The sequence below is a fragment of the Erythrolamprus reginae genome, chromosome 6 (genome assembly GCF_031021105.1).
Source record: "Erythrolamprus reginae isolate rEryReg1 chromosome 6, rEryReg1.hap1, whole genome shotgun sequence".
Taxonomy (NCBI): domain Eukaryota; kingdom Metazoa; phylum Chordata; class Lepidosauria; order Squamata; family Dipsadidae; genus Erythrolamprus; species Erythrolamprus reginae.
In genome coordinates, this window is record NC_091955.1 from 60,529,604 (window position 1) to 60,546,915 (window position 17,312).

The window sequence follows — 17,312 nt, forward strand, 5'->3', positions numbered from 1 at the left end:
TTATAACAACTGCATCTCCTAAAGGAGCCAACTCCATTCATATGTTTTGGAGAACCTTTAATCTTAGGGAAGTGGTAGGGCAGCAAATTATAGAACACTACTTGAAAAAAAAATTCCCAATCCCTTTAAGCTAAGGTAGGAGGGATAGGGAGAGGAGAAGAGGAGATTCTTTATTGGCCAAGGGTGATTGGACACAGAAGAAATTTGTCTCTGCTGCATAAGCTCTCAGTGCACATACAAACAAAAATGTAATAAATTGTAAGTTAATAATAGTAGAAGGTAATAAGATGAAAAGGATAATATCAATACAGCCCAACTATACAGTCCAACTAAGAGTTGAGGTGGCGCAGTAGTTAGAGTGCAGCACTGCAGGCTACTTCAGCTAATTACTAGCTTTAGTTCAGCAGTTTAACTCTCACCCCCGTCTCAAGATTGACCCAACTTTCCATCCTTCTGAATTGGATAAAATGGGGACCCAGATTGTTGCGAGCAAAATGCTGACTCTATAAACCGCTTACAGAGGGCTGTTAAAAGCACTATGAAGCGGTATATAAGTCTAAATGCTATTGCTATTGTTATATGGGTAAATATTCTTGGGCATAAGACAGTGCTGTGGGAATTAGGTGTTAAGCAGGGGGCGAAACTGTCTTTGTATCAAGCTGCATCCTGAGGGGAGGAATTGAAACATTTTATCTATCTATCTATCTATCTATCTATCTATCTATCTATCTATCTATCTATCTATCTATCTATCAGATTTGTATGCCGCCCCTCTCCGTAGACTCGGGGCGGCTAACGACAATAATAATACATTGTAAAAATACAATGTATTTTATGTCCAAAATGTGATGGGTCAGTAGATATTTTCTCAACCCTCTTTCTAGCTTTTAATAATGATAATAATTACAATTATAATACTAATTCTAATTATAAAAATTATAAATTATAATAAAAGTAATAATATTAATTATGATAATTAGATAAAACTATGCCTCACATGAAAATGATTGTAAGATGATTTGGATGGCGAGAGTATGACCCTCTTGATCTTCTGAAGGTCTTTTATACCATTGGTCATGGCACTCCATTAAACAGTAGACAGGGGTAGGCAACGTTGGCTCTTCTATGACTTGTGGACTTCAGCTCCCAGAATTCATGAGCCAATTATGCTAGCTCAAGAATTCTGGGAGTTGAAGTCCACATGTCCTAGAAGAGCCAACTGCCTACCCCTGGGTTGTGGGTGCCACCAGGCTCTACATGAATCTACTGAGAAGGTCATCTATCAGCATAGTATGAGCTACCATGTTGATGATACCCAACTATACATCTCCACTTTAAGCTAATAAGGAATTGTAAATGAAAGTTACATCCCAACACCTGGATATAATTAGGAACTAACTGGATGGAAGAAACAAACTTTAGGCTTATTTTCAGCAAAATCAAACAGTGGGATTTAGAAATCTAACTCCAGAGTTAGTTCATATTTTATTCTAGAAGGGTTGTGCTTCCTCATGAGAACAGGATGACATTCTGGGGTTCTGGATTCATGTTTCCTCCTGGAGGAATAAGTGGAAACCCTTATCGGGGGACAAGTTACAACTTCTGTTTCAATTGCAACCTTCCCTGTAATGGGAGCCTTTATAAGCATGAGTTATGCATCTAATTAATCAGAAAATGTTTAAACCGATGTTTTAGTTTTGTTGCAGTAGAATCCATTAAAAGTTCTCCAACCCTAATTGATTATAAACAATTGCACAATCTGTTGTTTAAACTTCAAGGGATAACATAATGTAGGAGTTTAAATAAATTTAAAGAAAATTACCTTGTAATCTTCTGCTTCTTGACTGAGTCCTGGGAGCCAAAAGAGAAGCCTGGGAATCTGCAGGTGTACAGTGTAGTAAATAGTGTTCAAGATGCCGCCAAAGAATAAAAAGACAGGTTTCTATAATATCTGCAAACATATCTAGTAAAGGAGTTTACATTTACATATTCTTGAGCATGTATATAACAAAATAAAGCAATCATACCTTTTGCTAGTTAGTGACAAGCACCTATTTCATCCCCACATTTTAATCATTTCTTCCAGAATACATATAGACGATACTATCATTTTTAAGCAAAACCAGGCTCTCTGGTTGCAGTTTAAATTATTTTTATTGCTTTCTCAAACTTTATTAAGCAAATTAACAACTTTACATTTGGATAACTCAATATTCCTAACAACCATCATAATCCCAAAATGCATATAATGCCTCTTTAAAAAGTTCTGCTGCATTTAAAATTTCATCATTTAATATAATTAAACAGTCTCTCACAAAAGATCATTTTCTTAATTTCAAAGGTTATAAAATTGTATTATTAGAACAATGATTATGCAGATTATTGATATTTTAAAAATTAATACATCTGATTAATCTCTGGAACAAAGATAATGATTATGCAGATTATTGATATTTAAAAAACTAATACATCTGATTAGTCTCTGGAACAAAGAATAACTTATTTAAAATCACAAAATATTCAGATTTACAAGGTTGTTTAAAAAAACATTTAATTTGGATAGCAGTGGAGGAAGTCACTTTTTACCAAGTATGAGTGTTAAGCTCTTAATTTTGTTCTTAAGTTTTAAAAGATAATATCTGAAGTATGCTCTAAAGAATAAAGTTTTCACACAATGATCAAAGGATACAGCAACACAGAGAAAGCAGTTTGGCTCGATTGTTGATCAGCTTCACTAAGCGTCGCTTTGCTAAAACATACTTTTGGGTAGTAGAAATTTTGTCTACTCCAGCTAGAATAACAGACTGGCACAACTAAGGAAATAAAGAAAAGAGATATAAACATGTAATATTGTATAGGTAAGCAGTATACAAGCTACGAGCTACAATCCAACGTTTCATATAAATACACATATTATTCCAAATAAAAAATAAGCTTCAAGAGAAATTTTACAATTGGAAACTCTGGAATATTTCTTGTACAACAACTTCAATACATTTGGCATGTCTAGATACATCAATCACTGAGTAACTTGATAATCTCTGTAAAGATTTACTAAGGACAGAAAAACTTAAAAGTGTGTTTATTCTAAGAAAAGCAAAAATATTTAGCTCTTTCTCATTCAGACCTTATATTGTTACAATATAGATCTAAAAAGAGGTAGTATATACCATCCCACTTGTTCTGCCGGCTTCTAGTACAAGCTTCCAATGAAAAGGAAATTTGTTCAAAACAGACACACAAACGCAGTAGAAGTCCAGTAAATGTTTTTTATCTCAACAAAAGAGAAGCAAAACTCCATTTTAGAATTCAAAGAGATTTCTTGTATAAACAAGAAAGTAATGGATTACAGTCCGATAACAAGGCAAGCAATAAATCAGCAAGAAACCAGTACTGTGAAGTTCGGCACAAATACTGTTTGTTCCAGACGTGGCAAAAACTTATAAGGATTTCTTTTCTCAAACTCCGTGACTCCCAACAACTACGATCAGATAATCTCCACGCTGCTCAGCTCGCACGCTGCCAATTTAACAGCTGCTATAATTACGTGAGCCCCACCCAACCACAGGTGGATTCTCTATCGCCTGTAATATTTATTCAGTTGTTCTCTTACTCTACGCATGCGTGGGTCCAAAAATTCCTCATTCTACTGAAGATAATGGAGATTGACTTCCTGGGCTGTCTGCCAAGCCCCCCTCTTCCAAGTCACCCCCACCTTCTTCCAAGGAAACTTCACTACCTGACTCTGTCGGCAATAAAACAGGCCTATGACATGTTGATGTTTCCCCTGCATCCACCTCCACATTCCTTGGGGCAGGAGCTGGGCCAGAGCCAACCACAACATCACCCCATTCTTGTTAGTATTCCCCCTTCAATGATTGTTGTAATTACTGTCATATAAGACATTACACGCAGGGTTGCAACAACCAAAGTATAAACTTGGTGGAAATAGTGAAAGCAAGAGAAGGCTACAGAAAGGTTACCTCTTTTATCTCTTCTGGTGGTAGCTGTTCCACATTTTGCAACTTGCTAACATTCTGGCGATGACTGTCATAGTAACTGAAGAAATCATTAGCGCTTTGTTTTAAGAGATAGACAATAATACCCAGGCCAGGCAATCGCCAATATGGAATTACTGGTGCTTGTGTATCTAAAACCGATAATAATCCAAGTTAAAGCAAAGAATATTTGACATAAATTTGGATTCCATTAAATTAAAAACAATCAAAAATAAATTTATTTATTTATTTATTTGTTTGTTTGTTTATTTATTAGATTTGTATGCTGCCCCTCTTTGTAAATTTATTACAAAATGTCATGTGTTTGATATTGCCTTCCCATCCAAGTAATAAAGTATGTTACATAGGTAAGTACTGAGAGCCAAGTCACACAGACATATATGGCATGACATATTATATGGAAGATAATCATACTATCAAACTGAATAACCATGGCAATTCAATATATTGCTGAAGTAATGCTTTTACGAAGTAGAACAGACTCTGTGGCAGAGAATATGTAGGTTCTGCATTAATCTTGACCCCCACCCCCCCAATGTAAAAGTAGGCTTATAAACATAACATAAAGAACATTCTTGGTACATGAGAATATGAGAAAAATTGTTAACTACAATATCTAGAATTCATTTTCAAGTTACCCAAGTAAACCTACCTTGCCGAGGTCCATCTCGATTGGTGGACTCAGAAAGGCTGGGAGTAAACAGGCAAACTGTGTGTTCAAACGTAGGGGCACACTGTACCATAAGCAGCTGACAATATTCCATCACATTGGCACAGATCTACAAATATAGATGTAAAAGTGTTTTTTTTTTAAATACAATGTCTCTTAGTGCTATGAAAAAGGCACAGAAAATAGAAAACAAATTGAAAATGTTGCAGTAACAGCCTTTGTTTCTTCATTTTATTTTCTTCCTCTTGTACAGGAAGCCAAAGTGGTAGGCATAGTATTCCTTCACATTCCCCACAACAATACCTTGTGAGCTAAGTTGGGTTGATTGACCCAAGACAGACGAATTGTCTAAGGCCTTTTGAGAGCTTTGCAGCAGAGAATGGGTCTTCTTAATCCTAGTACACCACCTCAACCGCTATCACCTTTCTCTATTTTATACATCAAGGTTCACTGAATGGCTCACCTGTTGCATGGCTAGTTCAATATCATCTCTCTTGTTCACTCTATCAGCATCGGTGTGATCATCTTGCAACCTGAATTGGCGCAGTCTCTCTGAACTACCAAACCGTGTGAGTAGGCCTAAGCACTGGCGCTAAAACCAAATGAAAATAAAGCAATGATTACTTCTGTTCTCCAGATGTTTACATTAATTGTATAAAAAATCAAGGTGTTGTGTTTAAGATATAAAATCATATCCTGCATAACTTATAATATTAACTTATTTTTTTCCCCATTTTTCTCAATGATTTATCTCTTCTGAAAATTTGCAATTAAACATTTTGTTCCTGAAAGTATCATACTTTATTCGCCTCCCATACTCTACTCCATACAAAATGCTACTCCCTAACCCTTGTTTCTACACACCTTTTATGCCCTAAGGGTTCATTCTGCAAAACTATTTGTTGTATATAAATATTATGCCAAAATAATTTTATTTTTGGAACAACACAGGAAATGTTTACTTTTATGATAAATCTCGGCTAAATTATATTCTTTTGCCAAAAAACAAGATGGATAGATAAGAAATAATTTATCTAGCCTATAAAAATGTGTATAACACTTATTTTATCATAAGCGTCTTAGAATTGATGATTCAAGTGGTTGTAAGTACTAAACAAAAGCAATTGCTATAATGACAGAAATTTACCTGAAATCGCCCTATATGTCCTTGTAATTCAATCTGCATTCCTTCATTGACATCTACATCAAAGTCACCCAGCACACCTAATGAAACAACACATTAATAGATTGTTTTTTATAAGGGCATCCTCTGTCAGGCTGTAGTTGATTTATTACTCATAAGTCACTTTATTTAGTAGGATCATATTCATTTTTAGTTGTTAATTGTTTCAGGATTGTCTTGCAATTTTTAAAAATTATTTTATTATACTTTTTATATTGTTGATCTTTTTTCTTGTGTTTTGCCTTAGATCCTTAATAACCTTTAGTTGGATCTCTGAATATAACATCCCTGGTGTATATGAAATTATAATTAGCCAAGTTTCATTCAATAAATACAATAAATTTAAACTTCTGCACAATGTCCGTCTATCAAGAAACAAAGCTAACAGCATCCATTTTAGGAGCTTTTCTAATAAGCAGATTCTGCTGAACTGTATAAATAAAATAGTTCAGCATTCTAACTTCTCAAAATGCACATAATGACTTTGATTGATTAGCTCCCTGGAGGAATATAATGAGCATGTGAGTCTAAAAGTCATATTAGAATACAAGATCGTAATGTCTATTACATGAACTATGAAAAGCTTCCATGGACTTTCTCTTCTTGCTCTATACAAATGGAACATTTTTATAATATGTTTTATACACATTTACTGTTAATCCAGTAAAAGACAGTGTATTGTTTTGTATCCCAAAAAAAAAAAAAATCTTGCCTGGTAAAGCAGCTTTGCTGATTATCCCGGTCAGTAATGCCAATTCTTGCAAGGCTCCCACACTAACTTCTTGACACCGCAAGATTGCCTGGACAGCATCTGAATGGGATATTAGGAACTGCAAAACCTTTGAGAAAGAGGGAGGGAGGGGGAGGGAGAGGAAAGTAAAATTAAATTGTAATTAATTCAGGGAACTAGAAATAAGTGAATAATATCTAATATCCAATCTTCTCCGGGTCCTGTCAACTAAACAATGTCGCTTGGTGGGACCCAGGAGAAGAGCCTTCTCTGTGGCGGCCCCGGCCCTCTGGAACCAACTCCCCCCACAGATTAGAATTGCCCCCACCCTCCTTGCCTTTCGTAAGCTTCTTAAAACCCACCTCTGCCGCCAGGCATGGGGGAACTGAGATACTCTTTCCCCCTAGGCCTTTACAATTTTATGCATGGTATGTTTTGTATGTATGTTTGGTTTTATAATAAGGGTTTTTAACTGTTTTAATATTGGATTGTTATATGCTGTTTTTATTACTGTTGTTAGCCGCCCCGAGTCTACGGAGAGGGGCGGCATACAAATCCAATCAATAGATAGATAGATAGATAGATAGGTAGGTAGGTAGGTAGGTAGGTAGGTAGGTAGGTAGGTAGATAGATAGATAGATAGATAGATAGATAGATAGATAGATAGATAGATAGATAGATAGATAGATAGATAGTATCTAACTTTGAGAATAACTGAATTGAACAGCTAGTGCTACAAGAAGTTTCTGTTATCTTACCTGTCTGGCAGCCTGAGCATGTTGTGCCATGCTAGATGTAAGGATAATTTGGCAAAGCTGGAGAGCAGGCAAAAGAATCTGGTGATAACGCTCTACAGGAGCAGGAATGAAGACTGGAGGGTCTCGCATTCCAAATATTCTTAAAGGAAGAAGCAAACAGGAAACCAATAATATGGGTTATCTTTTTTAAGAAACTTAAAATCTCACCGCAATATACATTTTACAATTATAAAATATAAAGGATATCTCTGTAAATTCTCAGAACACTTATCTAGCTTAGTACTAGCTTGGTTTATACATGATATAAATCCTTAAGTAATCCTTGAGTAACAACCTTAATTGTAGTGGAATCTCCAGCTAGATTGGAGAGAGGTTTTAAAGGGTGGGCTTAAAGTCCTTGCACTGAAAAAAGTGCAGTGGCCTATCAAAACCCCCGAAGCCTCAGCAGATTATTTGTTCTGAGGTTTAAGTGGAGGTCATGATTTAGATCAGTGTTTTTTCAACCAGCGTGCAGTGGCACACTAGTGTGCCGCGAGACATGATCAGGTGTGCCGCGAAGCTCAGAGAGAAAGAAACCAAGAGAGAAAGAAAGCAAGAGAGAGAGAAAGAGAGAAAGAGAACAAGAGAAAGAAAGAGAGAAAGTAAGCGAGAGAGAGAAAGCAAGAGAGAGAAAGAAAGCGCGAGAGAGAGAGAGGGAGGGAAGGAGAGAGAGAGAAAGACATAGAGGGACATATGGAGGGAGAGAGAAAGAGAGCAAAAAAGAGAGGAAGAAAGGAAGAAAAAGAAAGGGATGGAGAGAGAGAGAAAGAGGAAGGAAGGGAGAGAAAGAGGGAGGGAGAAAGAAATAGAGCGAAGGGGAGGAAGAGAGAGAGAATTTTTTTGTCCAAACTTTTTTTAGCCGCCCCCCCCCCCCCGGCTCAATGTGCCCCAGGGTTTCGTAAATGTAAAAAATGTGCCGCGGCTCAAAAAAGGTTGAAAATTACTGATTTAGATAAATCGATACATTTATTTAATAACTGGTCGGAGGGGGCGCAATGGCATTCAGCTTTGATTTAACATTAAAGTGAATGAAATCTTCGATTTATTGATTTAATTTACATAGATGATTTCTCAGCCCACAACCCAGGTGGCTGCAATATGCATAAATCCTTGTAAAATAATATACATTTAAAACAAAAAAATTAAAAAATTAACAAAATATAGATTGATATAAACAGTTAGCTTATAAAACTATTAAACTTTATATTTTTAAAACAAATGTAACACTGTTTATCAGTAAGTGCAATTCTAGTCAAAACATAACTTTATTCTAAACCTTGGAAATTTGGTGTGTAAACTTACCCTTGTTGATCTATTTCTGGCCGCATATCATATACCTGAAACTGTGCAAGTTTCACTATTACTCCAGATCTCAATAACTCTAGTGCTCCTTGCTGTATTTTTGCTACTTTGGTCAGGAAGGCCTTGAGGGGGAAAAAAGTAAATATTTTATTTGTTAACAACAAGAACAAGGATCTAAGAATCAGGATTTGCTAAGTAGTTGGAAGCTCTTCTCCTAAATCTCATTCCTTAGATCATCCCTCCTTCTTCCCTGCAGAAAGAGACTGCATTGAGGGATGTGTCGGCAAAACGGTAATTCAAATGTTGATTTTATCAAGCCACAAACAGTCCAAGGATCAAGATAAATTTGACATAAGATTTGGGAATTAATTATAAAGAAACCTTCCTGTGGGAAAAGTCTTTTGTTTTGAATTACTTTGAATTACCGTATATACTCGAGTATAAGCCGACCCGAGTATAAGCCGAGGCACCAATTTTTGCCACAAAAACTGGGAAAACGTATTGACCCGAGTATAAGCCGAGGTTAGAAAATGCAGTGGCTACTGGTAACTTATAAAAATGGAAAACAATAAAATTACATTAATTGAGACATGTTTTAGAATATTTATTTTAAAGAAAACCAGTAAACTAGCTCTGTAAATTTAAAAGAGGGTAAACAAATTAACAATATTAACAATAAATTAAAAAGTAAAAAAAGTAGCTCGATCAGGAACAAAGCTAAAACCTAAGAGTTAAAATCCTTCAAAACTGGATTCCTTCTCATCATTAATTGGATTTACATTATTGTTCTGTTTTTATATATGCTGTGAGCCACCCTGAGTCCTTGGAGAGGGATTGCATACAAATCCAATTAAATAAATAAACAAACAAACAAACAAACAAACAAATAAGTGTATCCAAAGAAGAGCTTCAGCATTAGCTGCTGTGAGGTTATCAGCATAGAAAACCAAATAGATAGATAGATAGATAGATAGATAGATAGATAGATAGATAGATAGATATAGATAGAAAGATAGACAGACAGACAGACAGAAAAATAGATAGATAGATAGATAGATAGATAGATAGAAATAGATAGATAGATAGATAGATAGATAGATAGATAGATAGATAGATAGATAGAAATAGATACAGATAGATAGATAGATAGATAGATAGAAAGAAAAATAGTTAGATAGAAAAATAGATAGATAGAAATAGATACAGATAGATAGATAGATGATAGATAGATAGATAGATAGACAGATAGATATAAAGATAGACAGACAGATAGAAAAATAGATAGATAGATAGATAGATAGAAATAGATACAGATAGATAGATAGATAGATAGATAGATAGATAGATAGAAAAATAGATAGATAGAAAAATAGATAGATAGAAAGATAGACAGAAAGAAAAAGAATTCCTGTCTAGCTCTGCCTCATAACACATTATTAGATCCTATCCAAGCAAGGACAGCAACTACCACAAAATACCATTTTTTAAACAGTTTAAATCCTTTCAAAGGAGGGGGAGGAGAATCTGACAGCAGGGGGCCTTTTTAATCCGACTCACCATTGCAAATGGCTGTCTTCTTTGCTTGAGCTAGGGAGAGGAACTACGGCGTGCCAGAGGGGACAAAAGCTGGTGCCTCCTCGCTCTGGCTCAAGCAATGGCGCCCTCGTGTGGTGACTTTGTCAATGACCCGAGTATAAGCCGAGGCTGTGTTTTTCAGCCCATTTTTGGGGCTAAAAAACTCGGCTTATACTCGAGTATATACGGTACTTAAAATCATAAGAAAATAGAATTTGAATAACTGGACACTAAAGGGAACTAAAAATTACAATCAAAAGAGAAAAAAAACTTAAACTATAATTACAAATATGAATGAAACAAAATATTTTACACTGAACAAACTGAAGAATAGTTTTGAACGATCAACCCGAAAGTTAATTTTAAGACTGTAAGTGTAAACAGTCTGTATTTAAAAGTTGTGGAAAAACATGTCACATTGGCCATGCAAAAGAAACTGGCTGATATCCTAGTAACTGAAAGAGATATGCAAATAACAAATCAAGAGTTACTTAGATAATTCTCCTATATTCAATTTACAAAAGATTTTTATCAGAAAGGACAAAGAATATTATTTGAACGGATTAAAGCAAAAGGGAGGGATATAAAGTTGGTTTATTCAATGAAGGTTCAAATAGATATACTATCTCTAATGAACCTTGCTGAATTAGGACTGATGAGTTTTAATTATTTATTTATAGATAAGAGATAATAAAGTTCTTCTAGTCTAGCTAGATAGGGAGCATTCAGAGATATGTACAATGTATATGCAAATATTTAAAGGTGATTTTTGTGTGGGTGACATAACAAGAGTTACATGTTAGTGCTAAATGCTGACTGTTTGCTTTAGGCTGGAGTACAACAGAAGCAGAATTTGCACAGAATCTCACCATTTTTGACTCATAGGTATACAGCGCTTTAAGCAACGGAGGCTGTGGTATAAGTAAACTTTGCAACTTGAGATCATCATCTGCCAGGCTGTCAACTAGCACTTTTAAGTAGCCACTATTGGAGAGATATAATAACCACTGGTGCTGTTTATCTATAGAGACGATACGGTCCAGTAATGCTAGCGCTAGCATCTAAAAAAAAAAACCAGAGATTAAATTACTTTACAAGAATGCAGGGTCTCTGCTTAGAAATATTTGATTCATATCTTTAAATTTGAATTGCTCCCATCAAATTTAAATACTAATAAATGGCGTTTGGTTATATATTATTGCATTTTATACATTTATAACACAACTGTACAAAAAGCAACTTACCTAAATATTATGTATTGATAGTTCAACAGAATCATTTGCTATTATAATATACATAGCATTTTGACTATTGCAACATAATTGCCCATCCCCCCCCAAAATTTGTCTGTTAATAGGTCTAATTTTATTTACCCGTCCTATCTCATGTCCATCACAGGCATCTCTGCAGACCACCTCCATTAGGGCAGAACCATAGCTTTCAATAATAGCCATGTTTTCTCTCTGCAGTTTACTGAAACCATCTTCAGGAGCTGTTAAACACTCCCACATGGACTTCTTGGCTGTAAAATAAATCAGAGTGTGTTAAAAATAACCCTTTTTCTCTTTAAACTGTATCATAAGTTGTATTTAGCAAAAATATATACAATAGAAGGATAACACTTTAAGGGGACAAAGTGAGAAAACTTTAAAAAGTAAAGTTGCTTTGAGCCAGATTTGATTCCTGGTAATACAGTGATCCCTCGATTATCGCGAGGGTTACGTTCCAAGACCTCTCGCGATAATCGATTTTCCGCGGTATAGTGGTGCGGAAGTAAAAACACCATCTGCGCATGCGCGCCCTTTTTTCCATGGCCGCGCATGCGCAGATGGTGGAGCCAGGGAGCAACGAAAGTGCAACTAATATTAGATAAACATCTACAGTATCTAAATAAATAAAATAAACATCTCGCCGCTCGTCCGTTTGCCCGCCCGCCCGCCGCTCGCCCGCTCGCCCGCCGGCCGCTTGTCCGTTCGCCCGCTCGCCGCTCGCCTGCCCTTCGCCCGGCCACCCGCCGCTCGAGAGCAAGAGGGGGAGAGATAGAGAAAGAGAGAGAAGGAAAGAAAGAAAGAGATGAGAGAGGGAGGAAGAGAATGACAGGAAAGAAAGAGACAGAGAAGTGACTCTTGGTATGACGTCATCGGGTGGGAAAAACCGTGGTATAGCAAAAAAAACCGTGGAGTATTTTTTAATTAATATTTTTTGAAAAACCGTGGTGTAGCGTTTCACGAAGATCGAGACCGCGAAAATCGAGGGATCACTGTATATATATTTCATATATGAAATGGTTTACCAATTTTTTTCTGGGAATGTTTTAAAATTTGGTAACTTTTCCTTATATACTCCCATTATCTTCTAGAAGTTTCCTAAAGAAGTAATAACCAAGTCCAACTCTGCTTAGCTTTTCAAGTGAGATCTTTTTGTGCAAAAGGCATTGAGAACTTAGATACAAGAATAGATAATTAAAAACTTCACAGTATTAATGCTGGTAAAAAACAGATACCCACTAGAATTTCAAACTTTAGATATGAAAGTTATTTTAAGAAATTTAAGAACTTTCATCACTATTATCGTTTATAACTATCAAATTTAAGAACTTCCTATCACTACTATCGTTTATAACATCTTCTTCTGTACAGACAAACTGTATATGCAACTGTGTAGAACGTCATATTTTCTATAATTAGATTGAATTTTACCTGTTTCTAGGGTATCTGGTTCATCTGGTCGTTGAGCAATCTGCAAATAATAGAGCAATGATCCATACAGGTGTGTCCTCACTCGCTGGAACCCACCACCTATTCAGAGGGAAAGACAGAAGCCAACACATGTAGCATTATACAAATGCATGTCTTCAATTATATATACTGTACAATGTTAACTTTGCAATGAAAATAATTATTTTTCCATAAAAGCTAAAGTAGGAATAATCAAATGGTTCCATTCTTAGCAAAATTAAAATAGAAAACATTATAAAAATACAACCAGTGTCCTCTATATTTGTCAATACAGCCCACGTGCATCTCTTACTGCTTATGGCTCTAACTTAAATAAGACATGCAAACCCAGTTTATGTATCATATTTAATTTAATGAAACAAAATGAAAATATGTTCAATTCCATATTGGCATTTATGTAATTCCTTTCCAGTAAGTATAAATGATTTATGCATTCACCGGTCTTCAGAATAAAATCCAGAATTTTTTTCAATATGATATGTAAAGAAGAATCTCCAATGGAGGCAAATCCCACTGCCAAGTCTTCAGAAGTAGGTGATGTGACATCCAACATTAGGACAAATTGGGAACGTCCAGGCATAGGGATAGCAAATGGTTCCTTTTGTTCTGTTCGCACAGATTGGCTTAGGTGAGCAGTCAAAGTGAACACGGCTCCTGCCACAACAGGCATTAACTCTTGCGCTGCATCATCATTCAAAATCTTATGGGAAGAAAAACAAATTAAGGGTCTTAAGTCATATAAGTGACATGGTTTCTATCATCTTTCCAGATGTAAATGACAATAACTAGAATGTGACAGCTAAAACAAATGAGTCTCAAACTGCTATTAAATTGTCTCTGATATATTCCTCCTTTCCTTACTCTGTATTTTATCCCTTAATTTTAGAAGAATTACCTTTTAAACAACATAATGTAGTAATATATCTTTATAGTTTACCTTATCATGTAAATCTTGCAATAGATCACGGATAATAAGCTGTCTGTCTTCAGACTGTATGAGGTCCTGTGGGCAGGCAGTTAGTATGATTTCAACCAGCTGCCTCCAGGACTCCAGAGCATGTTTCTTTGCATACAGACACTGAAGAAGCTTGTTTCTTTCCACAACATACTGAAGAATTGTATTGATTTCCTAGAAGTCAATAGAAAAAAATATTCACTAATAACAACAAAAAACAATTAATCAAGTTGCACTATTTACAACCAAGCAGGGAATATTCATGCCAGAAATATTTTGGAGATTCTGAAAACAAGTTGCATAAAAGGATAAAATTTCCATTTAAACACCTTCAAAATGTTTGATGTTGAGAAATCATACCAAAAAGAGGGATGTGAAAATATTTACAGACCCCTAATATCCTGGACACAACCCCACAACCACCTCCATGATGGTCATATGTGAAGGACTACCTGCAAAAATTATTTTTAAAAAAAAGATGATACTGGATACATCCCGGTCAATTACTATGGTAGATATTTTTAAATTCCTATTTCTTAAAAGTAACAAGGAAACGTGGATTCTAGCAGTACAACATGCTTATAATCACTTCCAAATTGGTAAGGTGTTGTGGTTGGCTCTGGCCCAGCTCCTGCCTCAGGGAATGGGGAGGTGGATGCAGGGGAAACTTCAACATGTCACAGGCCTGTGTTATTGCCGACAGAATCAGTTCAGAGTTTAGTTTCCTCGGACAAAGAGGAAGGTGGGAGTGACTCAGCAGAGGAGGGCTTGGCACACAGCCAAGGCAGTCAATCTTCCTTATCTTCTATTGCTTCAGATGATGACATTTTGGACCCACACAAGCACAGAATTATGCGTAGAAGAGACCTAGTAAGAATATATTACAGGAAATAAGGGAGGCCACCTGTGTTTGGGTGGGGCTCCAGTAATTAGGGCTGCTGCTATAAATAGCAGCATGTGGGTTTGGCCATTGTGGAAGAATATCTGTTCACAGTTCATCAGGAATCTTGTGTGCTGGACTTTGTTGCTTTTTCACGCCTTTGAAACCAAAGCAGAGCAACGTGTGTGTGTGTGTGTGTGTCTCTCTCACTTCGTTGGAAGAAGGGGTGTGAAGTTTCTCCACAGCTGGTGGCTAAGTACTTAATGACTGCTTAAGGGAAATTGTACAGACTACCTGGTTGTTTTGGGAAGAGTGCTCTTTGCAATACAAAAAGAGTGCTTAGTTTATTTTGACTTTTGTGATAAAGAACATTGTTTTGAATTTTCAAACGTGTGTGTCTGAAATTTGTACCCTTGATTTTTCGGGAGGCTCCTATCAGAGAGCCTGGCAGAACAGTGAAGCATTATATAAAATATTTACTAAAGCAAATAATAATAATATACTGTATCCTGATAATCTTTTAAAAAGTCAAGACATTCTACTTATTTCATTTCTTTACCTCCATAAGCAAAGGTCTCTGTCCCAGGGCTGCCATTCCTTGCAAGGCATTAACTTCAGCAATCAGAACTTTGTGAAGATGCTAGGATTGAGGAAAAGATAAGGCTCATGTCTAATGCCCAGTAACAATACTAAACCTAGCGATTAATGAAGTTACCCAGGAAAAATACAATAGCCATCATGAAATGTCAGTTTCTAACACTCAGTTCAATGGGGTGTGATGCTAGTTCGCTTCATGGTGCACCCCGGATAGCACAGTAGTGTGAACCAAACAACTAGCAACAACTGGCAGCCAGACTACAATGAAAAATTGGTAGTCAGTGGCAGTTGGCAGCCAGATATCTTTGTAAACTCCTGGCTCCCTAAATACATGGCAACGATAAACAAAATGGGTCTAACAGGACATATTGAGGCTGGTTTCCAATGAGGCTTAAAACACAAAGCTCTGTTCCTTTACCTTACTGTAGCTTATGTTACTGTGTGGAAGAAATGGGGGTCTTGTCTCTACCCCTCAGTGTAACTGTGGTGCTCCTCGACAAAATATCCACCACCCAGGAAAACACTTTGTGTGTGTGTGGGTCTGTGTATTCCTCCGTGCCTCTCTTTACTGTGGATGGATCAAGATTTTAAAGTGTGTTTCTATATATTTTTGTACAACCCCAACATTTCTCAAAACTTGCTGACCTTCACGTTGCAGATAATTGGTCCGTGTGCAGTCCTATTCTCACAGTTAGCAATGACCTCCTCTATTTGAGCACGGTCAAAAAAATCTAGTTGCAAAGGCTCTGGGATCTCTTGACTGAAGTCAATTGAATCAAGGATGCTCAAGATTTTCCTATTCACTGAAGACATTAGAAATCAGTTTAGAAATTTTTGGAAATCAGACAAACAAGAATTCAGTTGAACTCAAAAATATATATAAATGACAAACTTTACGATTTAGATGTTATTCTATTTATTATAATTCTACATTTTATTTCTATTAATACCTATATCCCCCCCAAAAAATAATAAAGCGCTACCATCAGACAGACACCACTGTATACTTTCATTCAAATTCTGAAACAGTATAGCTCCAATCCAGCAACACTCACTGAACTGCTTTTATGCTTTTGGAGCTAGTCATATTGAACATTACTGTCAGGCACAAAGAATCAGGACAAAAATTTAAGTGGCAGTCAAGAAGATTTATCACTAAGCCTTTACACGAGATTCTAGGCAACTAGCATCCATTGCTAAATTAGCAGAAGATAAAGTTCAATGGAATTCAAGAGGGGTATAATAATAATAATAATAATAATAATAATAATAATAATAATAATAATGTATTAGATTTGTATGCCGCCCCTCTCCGTAGACTCGGAGCGGCTCACAACGAAATAATACAGTATAACAAATCTAATATTTAAAAACATTTTAAACCCAACATTAAAATCATGCAGCACAATCATTCCATACATAAACTATATATCCCTAGGGGGTATCTTAGTTTCCCCATGCCTGGCGACATAGGTGGGTGAGAACATTAATCAATCATTTTGTAAGAGTGTGGGGCATAGAAAAGTTGGGAAAGCACTAGGATAAAAACCAGGAGACTGAATTCTAGTCTGCCTTAGGCATGGAAACTGCAATAGTTTTATTATAACAGTCAACATAACAGTCACTATATTCTTAATTACCATATTTTTGGGAGTATAAGACGCATGTAGATTTTAGAGGAGGAAAACAAGGAAAAAAGTATTCTAAACTAAATGGTATAGTATTATATTGTTTAATAAAATACCAGTATAGCAGAATACTTTTTACAACCATGTATACTTTTTTAAAACATGTACATTTTTTACAAACTTCAAACTTGACAGTTTCAAGACTTGTGCACTTCAACTCCCAGAATTCCTTCACTAG

General features: G+C 36.0%; 1 protein-coding gene across 1 annotated transcript in view; it reads right to left on the reverse strand.

Moving 5' to 3' along the window:
- Nucleotides 1–17,312, reverse strand: part of NUP205 (nucleoporin 205) — a 66,115-nt gene that overhangs the window by 2,003 nt on the left and 46,800 nt on the right. Inside the window, exons 26-41 of the mRNA XM_070755924.1 lie at nucleotides 16,092–16,249; nucleotides 15,409–15,489; nucleotides 13,952–14,143; nucleotides 13,453–13,714; nucleotides 12,976–13,074; nucleotides 11,650–11,798; nucleotides 11,146–11,337; nucleotides 8,702–8,823; nucleotides 7,361–7,499; nucleotides 6,585–6,711; nucleotides 5,837–5,913; nucleotides 5,153–5,281; nucleotides 4,672–4,798; nucleotides 3,984–4,150; nucleotides 2,690–2,813; nucleotides 1,823–1,951 (exon numbers count right to left, since the gene is read on the reverse strand). Of these exons, the coding sequence (XP_070612025.1) occupies nucleotides 1,823–1,951; nucleotides 2,690–2,813; nucleotides 3,984–4,150; nucleotides 4,672–4,798; nucleotides 5,153–5,281; nucleotides 5,837–5,913; nucleotides 6,585–6,711; nucleotides 7,361–7,499; nucleotides 8,702–8,823; nucleotides 11,146–11,337; nucleotides 11,650–11,798; nucleotides 12,976–13,074; nucleotides 13,453–13,714; nucleotides 13,952–14,143; nucleotides 15,409–15,489; nucleotides 16,092–16,249 (2,274 nt within the window). The remainder of the gene's footprint in view (nucleotides 1–1,822; nucleotides 1,952–2,689; nucleotides 2,814–3,983; nucleotides 4,151–4,671; nucleotides 4,799–5,152; nucleotides 5,282–5,836; nucleotides 5,914–6,584; nucleotides 6,712–7,360; nucleotides 7,500–8,701; nucleotides 8,824–11,145; nucleotides 11,338–11,649; nucleotides 11,799–12,975; nucleotides 13,075–13,452; nucleotides 13,715–13,951; nucleotides 14,144–15,408; nucleotides 15,490–16,091; nucleotides 16,250–17,312) is intronic.